The sequence below is a fragment of the Nipponia nippon genome, unplaced genomic scaffold, assembly GCF_047370975.1.
Source record: "Nipponia nippon isolate SJK-2023a ecotype South Korea unplaced genomic scaffold, ASM4737097v1 scaffold_1, whole genome shotgun sequence".
Taxonomy (NCBI): domain Eukaryota; kingdom Metazoa; phylum Chordata; class Aves; order Pelecaniformes; family Threskiornithidae; genus Nipponia; species Nipponia nippon.
In genome coordinates, this window is record NW_028262290.1 from 32142864 (window position 1) to 32162108 (window position 19245).

General features: G+C 40.2%; 1 protein-coding gene across 1 annotated transcript in view; it reads left to right on the top strand.

Annotated features, from left to right (window-relative positions):
• Window positions 1-19245, top strand: part of MRPS28 (mitochondrial ribosomal protein S28) — an 83397-nt gene that overhangs the window by 11514 nt on the left and 52638 nt on the right. Inside the window, exon 2 of the mRNA XM_087751031.1 lies at window positions 6141-6322. Coding sequence (XP_087607157.1) covers window positions 6141-6322 — 182 coding nt within the window. The remainder of the gene's footprint in view (window positions 1-6140; window positions 6323-19245) is intronic.

A 19245-nucleotide genomic window follows, 5' to 3' on the forward strand; every position in this document is an offset into this window, starting at 1 on the left:
TGTCTTTGTGGTTGCCCAATTTGAGTTGTAAGTTGAATGTGTTGGGAAACAGTATGAACTTCAGTTATTTGATTTTTTTATTTTTATAGGACAAAACCTCAGGCCACTAATCGAGGAGGAATAAGAGCTATATCATGGTCAGGAAAAATGCAAAACAGACAGTGGACTTAAAAAGAAAAAACTCTGAGTTCATGCTGTCTTTGATAATAACTGTGTGCTGTAAGTGGGATGATGTTATGCTGTTACTTATGAGCCTTGGTAGCAGTTGTGGCAGTTGTATTTAATTACTTGTATACTAGCTAAAACTTGTGTCCTAGTTTGCATTATGCAGAGCTGTATGAGAATAATCTTCCTGTTTTCTACTATGTGCATAGTTTCACATGTCTGCTTTATCCATAAGCATTTGGGGTTTTTAAATAACAGCATTTTAATATTTGCCTTGGTACATATTGCAGAATTAAACATCAGGCTTCAAAAAAGGCTAAAATAGCCTTGTACATCTTTTAGTCACTGGAGCATCAAGCTCGTGTCTATGGTATGTATTCTCCATGTGTGAATAATGTATATTAGCTAGCAATTTGCAAATTATCCTCTTTAATACTACTTGAGATGAATGCTGTTTGCAAATAAGAGGATAACAAGCAATTTGATTTTTTGCAAATGTCTCTTTTTTCAAATGGTAGAATGGAGATGGAGAAGAGAAGGTATGTGTCATACTGAAGGGATGATTCCTGCCTTTGCATTACTGTTCACATGAAAGTCCAAGTGATGCTCCGGAGTCATATTTCATCTTAGATTTCTGATTTCTCCCAGTACTACAGAATATAAGCAAGTCATGTACTGTATATGACAAGTACAAGTATTTATCACATTTTCTTTCTATTTATTGTTTACCTATCTGTTGATAATAAACAAGTAGGTGAAGCGCTGGCTTGCAGCGCTGTAGCTTGTGTTGTCCAAAAAAAATAATGGTAGGCACAAGCCTTCTGCAGAGGAGTAGGATGCATAATACTGTAGCTAGTGCTATATATTGAGCCGATGACTGACGGTGTTTTCTGCATCTCGGGATATATGTAAACTGTGGGACAGTATTTAAAAAATTTGAAGGAAGAAAAAGAACAATTCTGTGTCAGCCTGTCCTTTGGGTAGAGATGCGAGTGGTAGAGATCCAAGGCAGGCAGCGCAGGGCATTTTGCCCAGTGCAGAGCTGCTTTAGAAGAGGAGACAAAAAGTCTGTAACTGCAGGAGATTTGGAGGGCTCTGCAGGTTTAGTGGGAATGCTGTCTTGGTAGACAATAGTTGTACAGCGGAATGAGCCTGAAGATGCAAGACTGGGTTGGTTTTTAAGAAATCTAGATTAGGCACTTACTAAAGGTTGACAGTATTTTAGAGTAAGTAATAAACTTCAGTGTCAGCTCTTAACTTTTAAAATATTTTTTTCTAAACTTTTCTTTCCTCCTAACACAGGAAGCAGAGCTTTTGCTTTGAGAAAGCTCTAAAATCACTAATTACTGCTAGGCACGGAGTTGTGAACATGTTCAAAGTTGGAGGTATAGAAGGTATAGAACTTATTTGGTCGAGGGGAGACTGAGAGCTGTACATCTTTGTTTGAGATGAGTTAAAGGCCTGAGGCCTAAAATTTGAGTGATTATGTTCTGAACCAGAGTAAGATACACTAAACTTCTCAATAACGAGTCACCAGCATTAGACTATATAGTTTAATGTATATAAAGAAGGCGGCACCCGGAGAAATTACTTTGAGCTGTACTTGCTTGTATGCTTCTGTGTTGAAATTTCAGTCACTGTAAGTCACGTATCTGTCCTCTCAGTGCTCCTCCTGAGTCTTCACCCTTGTTTCTTGCAAGAACTTCAGTGTGCATGGGAAGCGTGGTAGTGAAAACAAAGCTCCATGCTTGTTCCTTGATAAATTTAGGAGAACTCTTGAGTTGGCAATGCTTCTTATGCTGCTTCTGGATGGAAGGCCGTTAACTCTTGGATGTCAGGTTTTGCGGTATCTTGTCTGAGCTGGTCCTGTTGCCTTTAAGGTGATATTCTTCTGCACAATGGAATTTTGACTTAAATAGAGCTTGTTGCTCTATTTAAGTAAAATATAGTAGAAGTACACTAGAGAGGAATTTGGTAAATGAACTGCGTGAATCACTATGACCTGTTGCCCTAGTAATGCCTACACCAACTTTTAAAAAATTCCTAGGATTTAGGTTTATATCTAAGCAACAGTGCACACTTTTAGTTAGTTACAAGGTATGGAAAGTTAAGGTCTGGTGGGCTAGTAGGTAGTGAAATATTTTTAGGTTGATGGTTGGAATAAGTGCCTTATCAATATATACTTGGTCAGAGAGTAACTTAATGTATTGGGTTTTGTTTTAATATTCTTTATAGCAGGCTCCCGGTCTTCTCTCTCTTCTAAATAAAATAATACATGTTGAAAGTGATCTCAGGAGGTCATCTGTTCAGACCCCTTGCTCCAAGCAGGACAAACTTGGTTCAAGTTGCTCAGGGCCTTTTTCAGTCAAGTTTTGAGTATTTCCAAGCTGTTGGGCCTTTAGCTATTGTGGCATCATACTAACTTGTTATTACAAATTAGTTTTCCCATTTTGTTGTTTTGTGTAACTTTGGACAGAAAAATCTTTCTAGCTATGGATGACAGTGCTGAGGAAAACAAATTTGATAGTTATGGAGGATTGCATTCTTTGCATGCTGCTTGATGTTAATATGTCATTCACCCCTTAATTGTAGCAGTCAGATTACCAATCTCCCATCTCACTTCTCCGTGTTTCATCCATATCTCTCACATTCCAATGTGCACGCTACTTGTCTTTGCAAGCAAACATACAACGCACGGCTAGGGTTTTAAAGACACATTGCTCAGTGGGTGGGATAGGACCACCCTGCTTGTATAGTCATAGGCCTTGCTCCAGAAGTAGTGTGTTACGTTCCTCCGTTGGAGTTACTTCTTTCGTTTGGATCTTACTGGGGTTTAAATCTATGACTTTTTCCACTCTCTGGTTAATGTGTGTCATCTTGCAGAGTATTCTGTAATTGAAAGAGGTACTGTTTTTATTGAACTGTGTGCACAGAAAGTGAAAGGCATCCAGATATTTGTGAAAAACTTTAAAACCTAGAAATTAGAAGGAAAGTCAAACAGGTTAGGCATTTAAAAAGGAGAGAAAAAAAGTCTTTAGACTTCAGGTACTTGAAAAGAATGTGCCCTTTGTGCTTCTGAATTTTGTAATATTCTCCAATTTTTGCAACTTGACCTGTTATCGACGCATTATCTATCACAGCTGCATGCTCAACGCTCCTTGAGAATCAGAAGAGTGCTTAATACAGTATGTTGCCCTGTTATCTTATGAATGATAACATCTGCCTTCCCCCCCGCCCCCAACCAATTTTCTCATTAGTTTGCTTTTCTGTGAAGGATAACTGGAAATATTCTGGGATGAAATGATAGTAGTCCTTATCAGCCTGAGTTTATACGTTGCTGCCATGTTTCTATCTTTGCCCTTGTCTCTGGGCTCTCTCACACTCTTGTTTGTTCATCCTGATACTCACTTGGTCCTTTGGTGATCTAGTTTGGAAACTAGACTGACAGAAAGAAAACTGTCCTTACAAGAAAGTAAATAGCACTTGTTTGTTACATTCCTGAAGCCGGCTTACTCCAGGTTAGGACAAGTTTCGGCGGTGGCATAAGGGGACAGGAGTTCTGTCTGGGAGGGAGTGGAGAGGGCAGGATGAGGCACGGCAGTGCCGGCTTGGTTGGTTGGTTTAAAGACTTACAGACCTGTGTCCTAAATTAAGAAGACTTAACAGAGTTTTTGGAGGACCCCAGAAAGATTTTTCTCAGGTGTTTGGTCTCGTAGATGGAGCAGGTGAAGTATTTGGAAGGATGATCTATGGCAAAAACACCAGTTTCTGAAAAGCCAGCATCTCTGCTGGTTGATGATACTGTGTTTGTGTCTGTCTCTTCAGTATCGCATATGCTGCCCTTCTGTATTTACACTGTGTATTTCTCAAGTCCCTCCAGGCATCCCCCCTTGATAATGTTAACTCTCTTACTTGGGAAAGTTGTTGTCGTATGTAGCACTCAGCTGCTCCATCTGAGAGACTGAATGTCCACTGGAAATCCTCCGCTGTAAGCGTTCCTGCTGTCGCTTTCTGGGTGATTGTTTTCATTGGCATCATCTTCCTCAGACAAAGAGAGTTAGGTCAGGAGTGAAGGACGGAGAAATGGCATAACGCTGGTTAGCGAGAAAGTCGGTGGAAGACACTGAATTTTGCACTTTGTTGTACCTCAGTTTCCCTTAAAACAGGTTTTGGCATTTCAATATGAGGATTGATTTATAATCTCCTGCCCAGACAGAGTCATTTTGAGGGAATGTTAATTTCAAAATGTTTACTTTTAGCTTATGGCTTATACATTGATTTAAAGTTGCGTCTAGATTGCTGCTGCCCCCTCAATTCATATGATAAATCTCATTTAAATACTTCCTCTTATTACTTCCACTATTTTGCATTTATTCTTGGAGCACTTGCGAATGCATCCTGTACGATTAATTTTCATGTATTTGAATTTAGACAGCATTGTGAAATTCAAACAATCCTATGTTTGGAACCTTATCTGATATTAGCTTTCCTGTATAAAATCCTACTGCGCTGTTTGTGGTTTACCATCACCAGCTGCTTGCTTTTTGTGGTGTGTGTGCATGCACGTGTGCATGTGTTGCATTTTGTTCAGCCGTTGTCCTTGGGATTTAACAATTCCTGTTTCTGAAGCGGCGAATTTACCAGGTGTCAGATCTCTAACTTATAATTCCCGAGGCTATGTCACGTCAGAACAACCCACGCTGTTTGTGCCTTCCAGCAGGGCTGGAATTCAAAACTGTCTCTTGTTTTGGCTTCCCCAAAAATAAAAATTTCCAAATGTACAAATGGAAAATGATGGCATTATTCTCCTATTCATATAAAATATAGATGGATTTTCAGCATCCACTTGAAGTAGTCAATGGGAAAGTGTGTCGTTGAAGCCAACAGATCTCTAAACCTTTAATTGTTTGATTATTTTTTTCTGTTTAGTTCTTCTGCTGGCTTGAAAATAGTCTGAGATCTTGCATGAAGTAATTATTACATCAATTAATTACTGCTAAATGTGCGGGAAAATTAATAGGCTCTCTTTTTGTGAATCTATTTATCCATCTATAAAATTATTTACTTAGATTCACTTTCAGATTTCAGGTATCATGCTTCCAAAATGCATGTCCCCTTTCATTCATTACTGGCAAGAAGGCTTTTCTCACTAATTGTATTTCAAAGGCGGTAATCTTTAGAAAGTTGTCAAATTTAGTATATCAGAGTAAGCATATGTGAGAATGAATGTCACTTTGATACAGCTGGGTATTTTCACCTAGCATATGACAGGAAGCCTGTGGTAGTCAGCTTTCTCAGATCACAGAAGAGAGATGTCTCCATGATGAAGAGCAGGAGGATTTATGTTTTCCCATTTTCCCAAAGGTCTATGAGAAGAAACTGGCATTTTGTTTATTTAGTTACTGAATTAAAATATTTACTTTGATATTGCAGAGTGAAAAATGAGAGAAGTGATGGTTCAGATCTTTTTAATGTGTTAGATCAGTCCTGTGCATGCTTTCTACTTTTGCTGCTTTGGCAAAATGGTTTTGTTTTTTAAAATAAAGATTTAGGTATTATTCATTATTAAATGGTTGCATGAATAGCTGCAAGGTACTAATCCTGTCTTGATTTTGAGGAGATAACAAAGAGATGAGAGATGTTCTTTGCAGGCGTATCTCCTAATATTGGGAATGCATTTTTAAATCAACTTACCTAACCAACAGTAGAACTGGCAGATGTTTTCAGGAGATGCAAAGTGTTATGTTTTTGTGTGATTGAATTAAGGAAAGCTTTATCTTTAATGTGCAAAATGTTTGGAGTTGGAGAAATGTACCAGATGCCTCCGTAGGAGTCTTGCTAAAAATGTGCCGGACACATGAAATCTTTACTTGTAATTTAGTGGATAAAGCCTTTTTGTACGTTACAAGTTTAATTTAATTCCTCCTCCAGATAGTATGTTTGGTGATTTTTTTTTTTTATTTGTTTATCTGTAGGTTCCTTCAGAGAAGTCGGAATCCTTTGCATCCATGTTGAGACGTTCTCCTTTAATTCAGATGGGACCTGCCAAAGATAAAATTGCCATTGGTCGAATATTCCATGTTGTAGAAGATGATCTTTATATAGATTTTGGTGGCAAGTTTCACTGTGTGTGCAAAAGACCAGAAGTAGATGGAAAGTAAGTAATAAACTTACGGTAAGTGATTAACATATGTGAATGACATACTGAAATGCTTAGCTGCTGGGACTTGACCATCTTCTGGACTAACCTTGGATAGTTCATATGAATTTTGTGGTTTAAACTATGGAAGTGAAAATATTGTACAGAATGAAAGCGTGATCACAAACAGATCTGTGTAGCTCAGACATCGTTGTCTTGAGTGCAGATTCCTTCGCAAGTTTGCATTGTTGCTATCTACATTATTCCAACTTACGATGACCAAACGAAATTAATGGGTGTTTTGTCACTAAGGAAAGGGGAAATCGTTATCATCCAGGTTGTTACAACGAGTGCTATTTATTGAAATATTTGGGAGCTTTGTGAATGTGAAACTCTAATCCCATGTAAATTGTAAGCCTCCTTAGGCAGGAACTATCTTTGCTAAATATATATACGAGGTGGTGTACTGGGGAGTTTACACATTACTTGTGATAATACAGTTCATAACAGATTATCAGTGCTAATGTGGTCAAATATTCCATATTGTAGAAGAAGATTTTATATAGATTCTGGTAGCAAGTTTCACTGTGTGTCCTGAATTAGAACTCTAGTGCACCTAGGACAGCTGTGCTGGGGAATGCAGTAAAGAGCTAAAAGAGAAGCAAGCAATGAATTCGAGTGGAAATCACATTTATAAGCTTTCTAAACTGTCTTTAACACCTTATGATTATGTATTAGTCAAAAATATCTTGTCTATTTAATTTGTTTCCAGGCTGCTTTAACACTTAGTTTTTAATATGTAGGGAAAATACCATGTTTTTGAATTCATAACATCAGAATATTTCAGTCCATCTCTTTTCCCTCTTTTTTCCTTGAGAGAGGAGAAGCATCTTTGCTAATCTGCAAGATCACTGTGTCTAAACCATTAAATATGATTCCTGTGATAAACGGTTCTGAAATAGTTGATTTTTTTTGAAAAGACTTAACAGAAACAATCACACGTTTGTGCGCAAGTTTGTGATAGTATTTTATCACAGCATTTGTATACTAAGCTTCCGTTTTCTGACAGGTCTATGACTTTCAAAGCAAATGTGATTGATGGCCCGGGATAAACAGAGTCCTTTGTGCCCATCACATTTGGCAGTAGGCAGAGATTTTTCTTAGTCTTTTGCTTGTTGCTCTTTGTGTCTCTTGCTCATTCTAAATTGAGATGAGCTTTGCCTTTCCAAATCCCATTTTTGCATGCCTGAGGAGCGTTTCTATATTCATCTGGATCTATGACCATTCATTTTGTTTTTGTGATAGAGTTCAGACTGAAGCTCCCTGTTCAGCTGAGCTCGCCTTCTGCCAGGCCCACTTGACTTTTGCACATTGGGGAAGACGCTTCTAGAGCATTGAGGAGTTTGTCCTTGTAGATCAATGGCCTCTTCTGGGCACCTTTTCACATCAGGACAGCTTCTTGTCTATCCTGAATAAAGCAAAGTCTGCTGTCCTGAAGCCCAGATCTCTCTTCTGCCACTTGCCTTTCTCACTTTCCCTCAGCGTTTAAGCTCTGTCATTGGTGGTCACTGCAGCCGAGGCTGCCGTCAGCTACCGTGTTCCCAAACAGTTCTTTTCTGCCTGTCAGTAATGTGTCCAGCAGAAGACCTCTTAGTTGGGCTGTCTGGCACCTCTGGCAAAAAAATGTCACCAGGGCACTCGCTCTGGATTGCTTGCTCCCCTCCATGTTTGTTTCTGCTTGAGCAGCCATCAGGACAGTTGAAGTCCCCTGTGAGAATCAAGGCCTGCAGTCATGAGGTGGCTTCTGGTTGTTTGAATGAGGATTCATCCACTCCTTCTTCCTGACCAGACAGCCCATAGCGGACATCCACCGTGACACTGTCTTTGTTGATCTCCTCTCTGATTCTGACCTGTAGCTCTCAGCTGTCTCCTTGCACGGCTCATAGCAAGGCTCCATGTGCTCATGCCCCTTCCTTGCTTGCAGCGCAGCCCCCTTTACCTTGTACCATGTTTGCTTGTGTGCTTCCTCCCAGGTCTGGGGAGCAGGCAACTTCGTGTGGTGTCTTCAAATCCCTAACTACGATTTGTTCGCCTCATGAATGCTGAGCCCACCGCTCACCGTTTCCTTGTGTGGTGTTAATATCTTCTTTTGTCATGGTGCTCTGGAATACTTGGGTGGCAAGACAAATTGAGGGAAAGTAATGAAGTATTTCTTCTTAAAAAAGCTCACAGGCAGACAAGTGTCTTTCCACTCCTTCCCTGCTCTCATCTTTCTCCTAATGCTCTGTGTCTTTTCTGGTGCATGTTGCGGTGGTACAGTGGGAAATGAGGCCCAAGGAAACTGTTGTTGGAGCAGATGCTTCATAGTGAGTCAGTTGTCCATTGAACACTGACAGCATAAGCCTGGGGCTGAGAGGATCTAGGCTAGTTGTATTCTTGGCTGCCTGTTATAATGATAAAACAAAGCAGATCCACATAAGGCCTGTTTATACTTCCCTCTCGCTGCTTTTGAGTGGGAGTGGAGAGAGGGAAATTAACAGCCTGGGCATTTGTAATGAAATAAAATTTGGAACTATAGGCAGTAGTTCACAAAACGATACAGACAGCATTTAAAATATTGAGGATGTAGTGGCAGTAGAAGTAGCAGTGTTGATACTCTATATCTAATGGACATACAGCATTCATTTGAGATGTAGGTGACTGATTCAAATCCCCTTTCTCCTCAGTTCAATCCAGGAACCTGAATTTGTCTCTGACCTCTTAAGTGTTTAAATGCTAATCCTCTAAAGGATGGACCTAATCCTCTAAGTAAAAATATTTGTACAAGAAAATAAATAATTTCAATAAATCTTGCCACCTTTTTCTAATTCATTGTGTTTCTGGAATTGGAATTTCTGAAATGTACCTGGATTTACAAAAAGTTGCAGTCACAGGCAGTCTTTTGTTCTGTTGTTTAGCTTGTAGCTTGTCGTAAGGTGCTGTGTCATGTAACATAGTTGTACCAGTTCATTTCTAACTGGGATTTGTAACACAAAATTTGCAAAGTACTCGTGGAATCAAAAAGAAACACGAAAAACAGCTATCTTGGCTAGCTGTGTATGTCATCAGTGACATTCAGGTGCTGCTGAGTTTGGATCTCCCTGCGTATCAAAAAAGTAGTGGGAAGACTTACGCCTTTGCTTGTACAATTGCTTTGATCTGCTTACATAGTAAAGACAGCAGCTCATTGATTTACAGAGTAAAGTTTGCCGTATAAAAACAAATATAATCTTTTCATATGCTGACCTGTTGTAAGTGTGAAGGCTTAGAGTCTTTCGATGGACACTGACTTCTCTTTGGAAGAAAATAACTGCTTTTGATCACCAGAATAAAGGTCAAACTAGTGCTAGAGTATCTTCTACCAAAGCTTGAAAGTAACTGGGTAGAATTTGCAGCGTGTATTTAGATCTGTACCAGCTTCCATTGGTGACTGCAGTAAGACTTTGTTACTGTTATTTCTGTTAATTCACTTGCTGATAAAAGTGACTGTATCACCATGTTGTAGATGCGTGTAATCAGTAGAACTGTTTTGTTTGCCAAATTTTATTGTTTGTGCCAAGGAGAAGAATGGGCATTTTAATTTACAGATAACAGATGATTTCTTGAAGGCCATCAGTTCAGGACAGACGAACCAGATATAATCTTCAGACACAGAAATTCATGATACCATTTTTATGAAGTCAGTCTTGAGAGCATGGCTCTTCTAGTACCTGTATTCTGATGCTGATCTTTGGTTTTACTGTATTGTCTCTTCAGATATTTGGCAACTCCTCAAAAATATCAATTCAGTATCTTTAAAGGAAAAAACACTCTCTTGCCTTTTATGTAACGACATGTCTCTGTGAGGACATATGCTTTTGATAGTTCCTTGGTCATTTGGCTCTTTTCTCACCAGAACTCAGCTAGCTATTTTCATGATAATATAATACAGTTTTCTTTTTCTTATGTAATGTCCTTTGCTCTTTGAAAGTGCTAGAAGTTATCTGAAAAGAAACAAAATTCCTACAAGAGGTTCTTGTCTGTAAAGCTTGTTCTCTTAAACTGCTCAGTCCTGATCCTAACAGTTGTGATTTCTTGGGATGTCCAAGTGAAAGACCCTGTAGTGCTACCACCATGTGGCCATAAGAAAGGATTCCACCCTCAAGACTGTCTTGGGTAAAAGAGCAAGTACAAAAAAAGGTGTCCCTCACTTGGAAAACTTGAAGTAGCTACATAATATATTTTTGTATCTGTTCTTCTGAAGTAAAATTCAACCTTTTAAAAAAAAAAAAAAAAACCACAAACAAAACACCACAAACTATTAAGTAAAAGAAACCTTAGAACAGTAATGATACAAAATTTAAATTGAATAAACATTTGAAGAACCTGCTAGCTATTTTCTTTTGGTTGTCACTGATTTCCTTCTTCCTGTCCTCTTTGGGTGTATTGGGTTTGCATGGCAAGGTTTTGGTAGCAGGGGTGCTAGAGAGGTGGCTTCTGCGAGAAGCTGCCAGGAGCTTCCCCTATTTCCAACAGAGCCGATGCCAGCCGGCTCCAAGACGGACCCGCTGCTGGCCAAGGCCATCAGTGACGGTGGTTGCACCTCTGGGATAACATATTCAAGAATGGGGCGTGGGGGGGGGGGGGGGAGCGTGTGCAACTGCAGCTGGAGAGAGAGAAGTGAGAATATGTGAGAGGAACAACCCTGCAGACAACCAAGGTCAGTGAAGAAGGAAGGGGAGGAGGTGCTTCAGGCACCAGAGCAGAGATTCCCCTGCAGCCCATGGTGAAGACCATGGTGAGTCAGGCTGTCCCCCTGTAGCCTGTGGAGGTTAATGGTGGAGCAGATATCCACCCACCACCCATGGAGGACTCCACACAAGAGCAGGTGGATGCCCGAAGGAGGCTGTCACCCTGTGGGAAGCCTGCGCTGGAGCAGGCTCCTGGCAGGACCTGTGGACACCATGGAGAGAGGATCCCAGGCTGGAGCAGGTTTTCTGGCAGGACTTGTGACCCAGCGGGGGACCCACGCTGGAGCAGTCTGTTCCTGAAGGGCTGCACCCCATGGAAGGGACCCACTCTGGAGCAGTTCATGAAGAACTGCAGCCCGTGGGAAGGACCCACATTTGAGAAGTTTGTGGAGGACTGTCTCCCGTGGGAGGGACCCCACGCTGGAGCAGGGGAAGATTGTGAGGGGTCTGCAAGCCATTCCCCTGTGCTGCTGGAGGGGGAGAAGGTAGAGAAAATCGGGAATGAAGTTGAGCCCAGGAAGAAGGGAGGGGTGGGGAGAAGGTGTTTTAAGATTTGGTTTTATTTGTCATTACCCTACTCTGATTTGATTGGTAATAAATTAAGCTAATTTCCCTGAATTGAGTCTGTTTTGCCCAGGACAATAATTGATGACTGATCTCTCCCTGTCCTTATCTTGACCTGCAAGGAGTTTTTTTTCCATCTCATTTTCTTCCCCCTGGCCTCATCCTGCTGAGGAGGGGAGAGACAGAGCGGTTTGGTGGTACCTGGTGTCCAGCCAAGGTCAGCCCACCACATTGGGAAAGCTGTTTCATAGGATTGCAAAAAATATATTTCATTATCACCATTGATGGTATTGAGATTGGAAGCCTGCATCAGCTTAGTTAGAGACCAAAGATATTGTTGGTTAAATCTCACTGGGGTCAGGCGAGGATGTATTTGCTTATAAATAACAACAGCATTTTGTTATTTGAGATTTATTTAGTGTGACAGGAGTATTTATTACTCTTATGATTTCAAGGTCTTATTTAATATGTGCTTTACTTATTTAATACATACTGTAATTAGTAAAAATATGTTTCTTGATACACGCTGTATTAAATTTGTGGTTTATGCCAACAACGTATAGCAATTCTGTAAAGCATCCAGAGTTTATACAAATGAGAAAGGGTCTGTAGGAAAGTAAGGGTAAAGTAACTTTTCAGCTATAGGAAGAAGTGGTGTGTTTTTCTTTCTTTTAACATGCAGAGGAGATGAAGTCCTAAAGAGGAAAGTGTCTGTCTTGCATCTCCAAATGAGCAACAACTTAATCCGTGGCAAAAAGGTGCTGTTACAACCTGCTTCTGCCATTATCAGATGGAATTCCTAAGAACCAGAAAATGTGGGAAGGGGTTGTGCTGACACTGCCTGTTGCATGGTCTGCACCTGTACTGTTAATGACCAATTCCCATCTAAAGCACAATGGCTTTCAGCAATTTTCTAAAATGTAGGATTGCGGGACCAGCTTCCAAAGGGGATTAAACTGCACCTCTCCATGCCAGTGTAATGAAGCTTTATTTTCAAAGACTGCTGTAACCCTCCAGCAACTCCAGTATTATCAGGCTGTAGGATCAGAAAGACACTTCCTTTATGTTTGAGTATGCAGCTGGTGCAGGGATTTCCAGTATATCCTGTGGCGATTTTACTTGACACCTTTTATACAGTGCATATTTGCCAAACTTAAATAGTAGAGAGGGAAGAAATCATTTGATGCCGGTTGTGATTTAGAACATGACAGCTTAATGAGCTTCATAAAACATTACCTAATGCTGTTTCTGTAAAGCGTATCAAAATATTTACACTGTTTGAATGGCTGCCAGGGTGGATTTTATTTGGGAAACATTTTAAATTCTTCTCTTTTTGTTCTATTTTTAAAATATTTTATAGATAAGGGCAGAATGGAATCCAATTAAAAATAATGTATCTCTTTAGACTAGATAATGTGAATAAGGCTGGCTGTTCTCTAGCACATCCATTTTATTAAGACGGTCTTAAATGTAAGTTAGTAGTGATAGGTGAAACTATTTAAAAGATCTTGTAAGATTAAAAAAATCAATTTCTGAAAAAGAAAAAACAAAACAGGTGCATGGAAAGAGATGCTCGCAGGGGAGAGGGCTTCAATAAGACACCATTTGGTTTAGTTCCAGTTTGTGTATTAAAGTCACTGTGCGTTAAGCTGGAGGGTGAGTTTGCAGTTAACTTCTCCATTTTGATGCCATGTGAATATGCTTCTTGAACAATTAGCGCATCTTTCAACCAAAATGAGCTACCTCACACAAAGTAAGCTACCTCCATCTCGGTGTGCGGCAAGGATACTTGCACAAGGGAAGATGTCACTGTGTGGTAAATTCACCCTTTGCTTGCTGCACCCTAATTTCCCTGACTGTTGTGTATATAATGGTGTAAGATTACTATGGAAAGGTTTAGAGAGATGACATTAAAGACATAACCTTTCTAACTCTTTCCTTTAAAATTAAATAAAGACCAGACAACTGGCAGGAGGCTAGCCCGATAGAGAGACCCAGCACCCTGCTCTTTCATTGTCAGAGGACTCGCAAGCATCAAATTCACGCTTAACCTGGTGTCTGTGTCTAACCGGGAGCAAAGTCTTTGAGTAGCAGTATGGGCCACCCATAGGATACAGATCTGATGGCAGCAGAGAGACTTAGTGATGTTTTCCTTAGAGTATGTATTTCTTCCCTATCCTGTACTGGTGCTGTTCTGGCAGCCTGGCGCATCCTACAGCTTTCATGTCAAACTTTGAATGTTGATGGAACTATTACTGCTAAAAAAAAAAAAAAAGGTAATTAATGCAATAGATAAAGGAAACATTTCTTGCTGCAGTAATGTTGATTTTAGTTTTACGAGTTTGTTTTTACAGTGGTCTACTTCCTTTTTTATTGTCTGTTACCAGCAAAATAGCATCTATCTGTAATGTGTAATTCTCGAGGGGAAAGAAGGAAATTGCTAACCAGCAGTACAAGCGATAGAGTAAATGACGCTTTTGCAAGTACAATTTTCAAACTCGTGCAGATGCAGAAAAAACAGATCACATGAAAGAGACTGAAAACCTATAGAAACTTAGTAAATTTTTTTTTTTAATTATTAATGCATGTTGAAGTTACTGATAAAGTGCGCACCATGCTGGGTCGGTGTGCAAAATTGCTTTTGATTTCTGTGGTGTAGTCTTGCTTAGAAAAGGCTCAAGGTCCGCTGAGGAAATTTTTTTTAACTCCCACTTTTGGTAAGTGAGGAGAATGAATATGGTAACTATACCGGCAGCATTTTCTCATGCTATTTATGTGTTCAAATTGTTGCTGTTAGCTCATCGACATTAAATGGGTGGTTTCATCCTTTGCTGCTTCCCTTCTTCTGTTGTAGTTTTCATTCCCAACAGATCAGTTGTTTTCTCACAAGTCTTTCTAATAGTAACCACACTGTAGAAAAACTCTTATGAGAAGACTGAGAAAATGTATAACCAGTCTCTTACAGGGAATACGTTATCTTCCTTCCTTCTATCATCTTTTGCTGCCATTGCCTCATTCATGTGTGCTGTTGTTAACTATTTGTGCCCCTTCCAGGCTTGTTCTCTGTATTATTTTTTCCAATACTGATTGCTAATATATATTTAAAATATAAATATAATGTGGTTACATTTATAATTAATTGCAGTTTTCTATTATTATACCTATTCAGTATTATGTAAGTTAGTAAGCCTTTTTAGCTTACATATTATTGCTCACCTTTTTACCAATGTTATCCTACCGAACTGTTAGAATTTGCAGTTTTGTTATGTGTTTTTAAGCAGTCACCATGTTTTAGAGGTGGGCGTATTGCAGCAGTATATGATATATTCCTTCTAATAATGCTTTTGGAAAGTTTTATAAAGAATTTTTTCTCATCTATACATAATTAAAGCAGAAATGACATAACTTACTAAAATACCTATTAGCATAATCTTATTCAGTCAACATGAATGCTTACCTGGCCTTTCACACAAAATTTCCTCTATTCTTTTGTCATCAGCTTTGATTTTTTTGTTTTGTTTGGAAAGTATTTCTTGCCTATCAAAAAAAAAAAAAGTAGTGGCATAAGTAAGCAACCTGGGAGAACTTGGTAAGTTTGTATGACAATGATTTCCTTTGTGCCTATAACGTCAAATGGTTGACGCCCGTCAGTGCCACGTTGCTGACTAATATGTTTGAAATACTTAATAGCTATCTGAAATCAAAGCAGACTTCATACTTCCCTGCTCCTTCCTCACCCTCCTTAGCTTCCAGGTTGTCCTACGTATCAGGTAAGCACCTACAATAGGTAGGGCAAAATTCCTCTGCGTTTGAAAGATGAACTTAGACCATATTATTTTTGAGTTGTTGAATAATTATGACCTGGTCAAATATGCTGAAGTATAAAACAAAGTGTGCACGCACACTTTCCTGAATCTCTTCCAGTTTGTATCTTTTATGGAAAACATAACTAGACAGCCGGTCTCCACACTGTGAAAACCAGTCTCTTTCTGTGATTAAAATTACCAGAATGTCATGTTGAAATTCTCTGAGGACCAAGGTGGTTTGCACTAGTCATCAGCAAACTTGGGTTTTGGCACTCTGGTCAGCCTTTGGTCTCAAACTTTGCCCAAATTCCAGGGAGAAATGGTAAGCAGGACTGATCTTGTTGTCCTGTTCCCACGTACCAACGTTGCAACTTAAAAAGGAAGCCTTATTGTTTATATTGAAGAGGGCTAAATTCAAGGAGGTGGCATGAACTCCCTTTTCTACAAAGCTTCCATATAGCGCAATTCGCCATTGCTCCAAGCACAAACAATGCATGTGGTGCCACTCTGTCTGCTGTCAAACAATTTCAGCTTTTTTTTTTTTTTTTTTTCAATCAGGCATGCAGAATAGCTGTGTGATTGCAAACTTAATCTGTGTGCTTCAGCAAATAACCTCTAACTTATTTATAGCTGCGTGCATTTTGGAAATTATAGTATTTTTATCCCCTATGGACATGGCTTATTATTTTCTTGGTTACTTTACAATTGTGACTGTTTTTGCCACCCACTGTATATCGTTCTTCAGTGGTTATTTTCAACCACAAATGGAGGTGTTGGCTTTGTGTGGTTCTGTAATACACAAGACTGTGCTTCCAGAGTTCCTGGAGCCCAAAGTCTGTAAACATTTTTTTGGACTATACTGTAAATTTTTCATCACAGACAGATACTGTACAGTTTAGTGAATGTAATAATACCATGGGACAGGTGTTGAGTATTAAAAGTACAATTAATCTATATTAATGAGGCACCCTACTCAGCATTTGGTACAGAATATACAGCATAGACGTAGGATGCTTATGGCCACAGCAGTGCATGCGAGCCTTCAAATCACTTTTTCATCTTTGTTTTCACTTCCGTCATTAGTTTAAAGTAGCAGGAGAGTTATGAAATTTGATGGCCTTTGGAGGAGAAAAACCCCACAAAACCAGCAGCATTTACTGATGAAAATTTTGTGCCAGCTCTGTCTTCCCAGGGCATCATGATAAATGGGAGATGGAGTATGCTGTATAAAACATCTTGGGAGAACAAAGCAGTCCATAGGTGGCCTGCAGCTTTTTTGGCAGTGTCAAAGTCTATAAATACTTGTTAAGCCACACTTTTTCCTCATATGTGGACGTGCACACGTACACGATAGAAAAAAAGGCTTGTGAAACTTATTACTGCATTGGAAGGCTTGAGCGTTGTCTGTAAAAGATGGGGTAGGTTAACTCTTTTCCCCTAATGCAGGTATTGGATGTCAAGAACTGTAGGACCTAGAATTATAAACTCATGACTTGGCAGAAGAATTGAAGTTGTTTCTAGTATTTTGTTTTGAAATTTATGAGAATAAATGACTTGAGTCTCTGTATGCAGCATATTTGGAAATTCCCCCCCCCCCCCCCCCCCCCCAGCTTTGGAGGAAACCCCTCGTGGTTTGCATGCAGGGAGGAGCTCTCTCACTTAAATATTTCTAGTAAAGTAGAATTAATTACCTCAATAGCTAGAAAAAGCTCTAGGAATCTCAGCCATTCCAGATGCAGATTATGATTTTTAGTGAAAACCCTAATGTTCCCGGGCGTGTTTCACTGACTCTGGCTACCAGCGGATGAGGTAGGGACATGCCAGTTATATAGGTGTCTGGTACTTTTCAGGGATACAGGGAACTGTACTTCACTAAACCACGGAGCAGAGCAAGGCACAGATGTTTCTGGCTTAAAGTCAGGTCAGTTTGAACTGTTCCTGTAACAGAGGTAAGAGCTAGGTGAAAAAAGCAGTCCAGGTTACTGAAGCAGTATAACTGCTTTATTAGGTTGGGTGTAACTGTGCACTAAACCCTCTTCTTAACGTAATGAGTTGAGCTGCAGTGCTGTGCTGATGGGGCCTTTGATTTCAGTTTGGGAGCCAGCCTGGTCTGAAGTAGCTCATGGGCTCTGCGTGGCAATCCACTGAGAGGTGTAGACTTGCCCAAAGACAGAAGCTATTTAGTTTCTAGGTTGAGAAACTGAATTAATGATGGTTTGGACCAAATGTGAATTATAAGTCTTCATATAACATAGATCTTACTCGGGGAAAATTAATGCTATCATATAACCATGGAGTGGTAATTATTCATCCCTCTGGAATAGTTTTAGTAAGCGACTCTGAGAAGGGAATTAACACAGCCAGGGAAACACTCTGCAGGTAATATATCAACCTCAAGCTCTTCAAAATGCATGAGTTAAGCCTCCCACAAATCATGATATTAAAGTTGGTTTTGTTTTTTGTTTTATTTCTTTTTGGGTTCTTTAGTCTTTGGGTTCAAATCACTTTTTTTTCCCTAACTTGGCAGAATAGGAATTTTTAATTCAACCAGCTTTTTTTTTTTTTAATGGCAATTGAGCTTCTCGTGTAACAGTATAGCTGCAAGAAGCAAGACTTTTAAGATGCTAAATATCAGAAAGATAAGATAAAGTTGTTAATATTAGCAAAGGTAGAGATGTTGTACAGAATTATTTAACTGATAATTTTTCTTAGTCTGCTATATAATATTAAGATTACTCAAGCTGGAGGCCAGTAACTAGCAGTGTACCTGAGGGGTCAACACTGGGTCCAGTCCTGTTTAACATCTTTAACCTCAGTGATGGGAGAGTGTACCCTCAGCAAGGTTGCATAGAGTACAAAACTCGAAGGAGTTGTTGTTACACAGGGTGGTTGTGCTACCATCCAGAGGGACCTCGACAGGCTGGAGAAATGGGCTGACAGGAGCCTCATGAAGTTCACCAAGGGAAAATGTGAGGTCTGGCCCCTGGGGAGGAACAACCCCAGGTACCAGTACGTGCTGGGGCCTGCTCAGCTGGGAAACAGCTTTGCAGAAAAGGTGCAGGGGTTCTGGTGGACGCCAAGTTGAACACGAGCCAGCAATTTACACTTCTGGCAAAGGTGGTGAATGGTGCTCTGGGCTGCATTGTACAAAGCATTGCCCGCAGGTGGAGGGAGGTGGTCTTTTTCCTCCACTCAGCCCTGGTGAGGCCAGACCTGGAGTGCCGTGTCCGTTTTGGGCTCCCCAGTTCAAGAGACAGTCCAGTGAAGGGCCCCTAAGATGATGAAGGGACTGAAGCATCTCTCCAATGAGGAAAAGCTGAGAGAGCTGGGACTGTTCAGCTTGGAGAAGAGAAGGCTCAGGGGATCTCATCAATGTGTAGAAATACCTGAAGGGGATGGTACAAAGAGGACAGAGCCAGGCTCTTTCCAGTGGTGCCCAGTGACAGGACCAGAGGCAATGGGTACAAACTGAAACATGAGAGGTACCCTCTGAACATCAGGAAACACTTTTTCAATGTGAGGGTGACCGAGCACCGGCACAGGTTGCCCAGGGAGGCTGTGGAGTCTCCATCCTTGGAGATACTTAAAAGCTGTCTGGACACGGTCCTGGGGGACCCTGCTTTGAGCAGGGAGTTTGGACCAGGTGGCTTCCAGAGGTGTCTTCCAACCTCCCCTCTTCTGTGATCCTAAGATGATAAGTTGACAGAAGATCTGTCTGCCTGACGGAAGGCAGCAGCCATTGATGATTTAGTCACACATTTGTATTTACAGTCAACTGTCTGTACAGAGGGATGGTTCATCA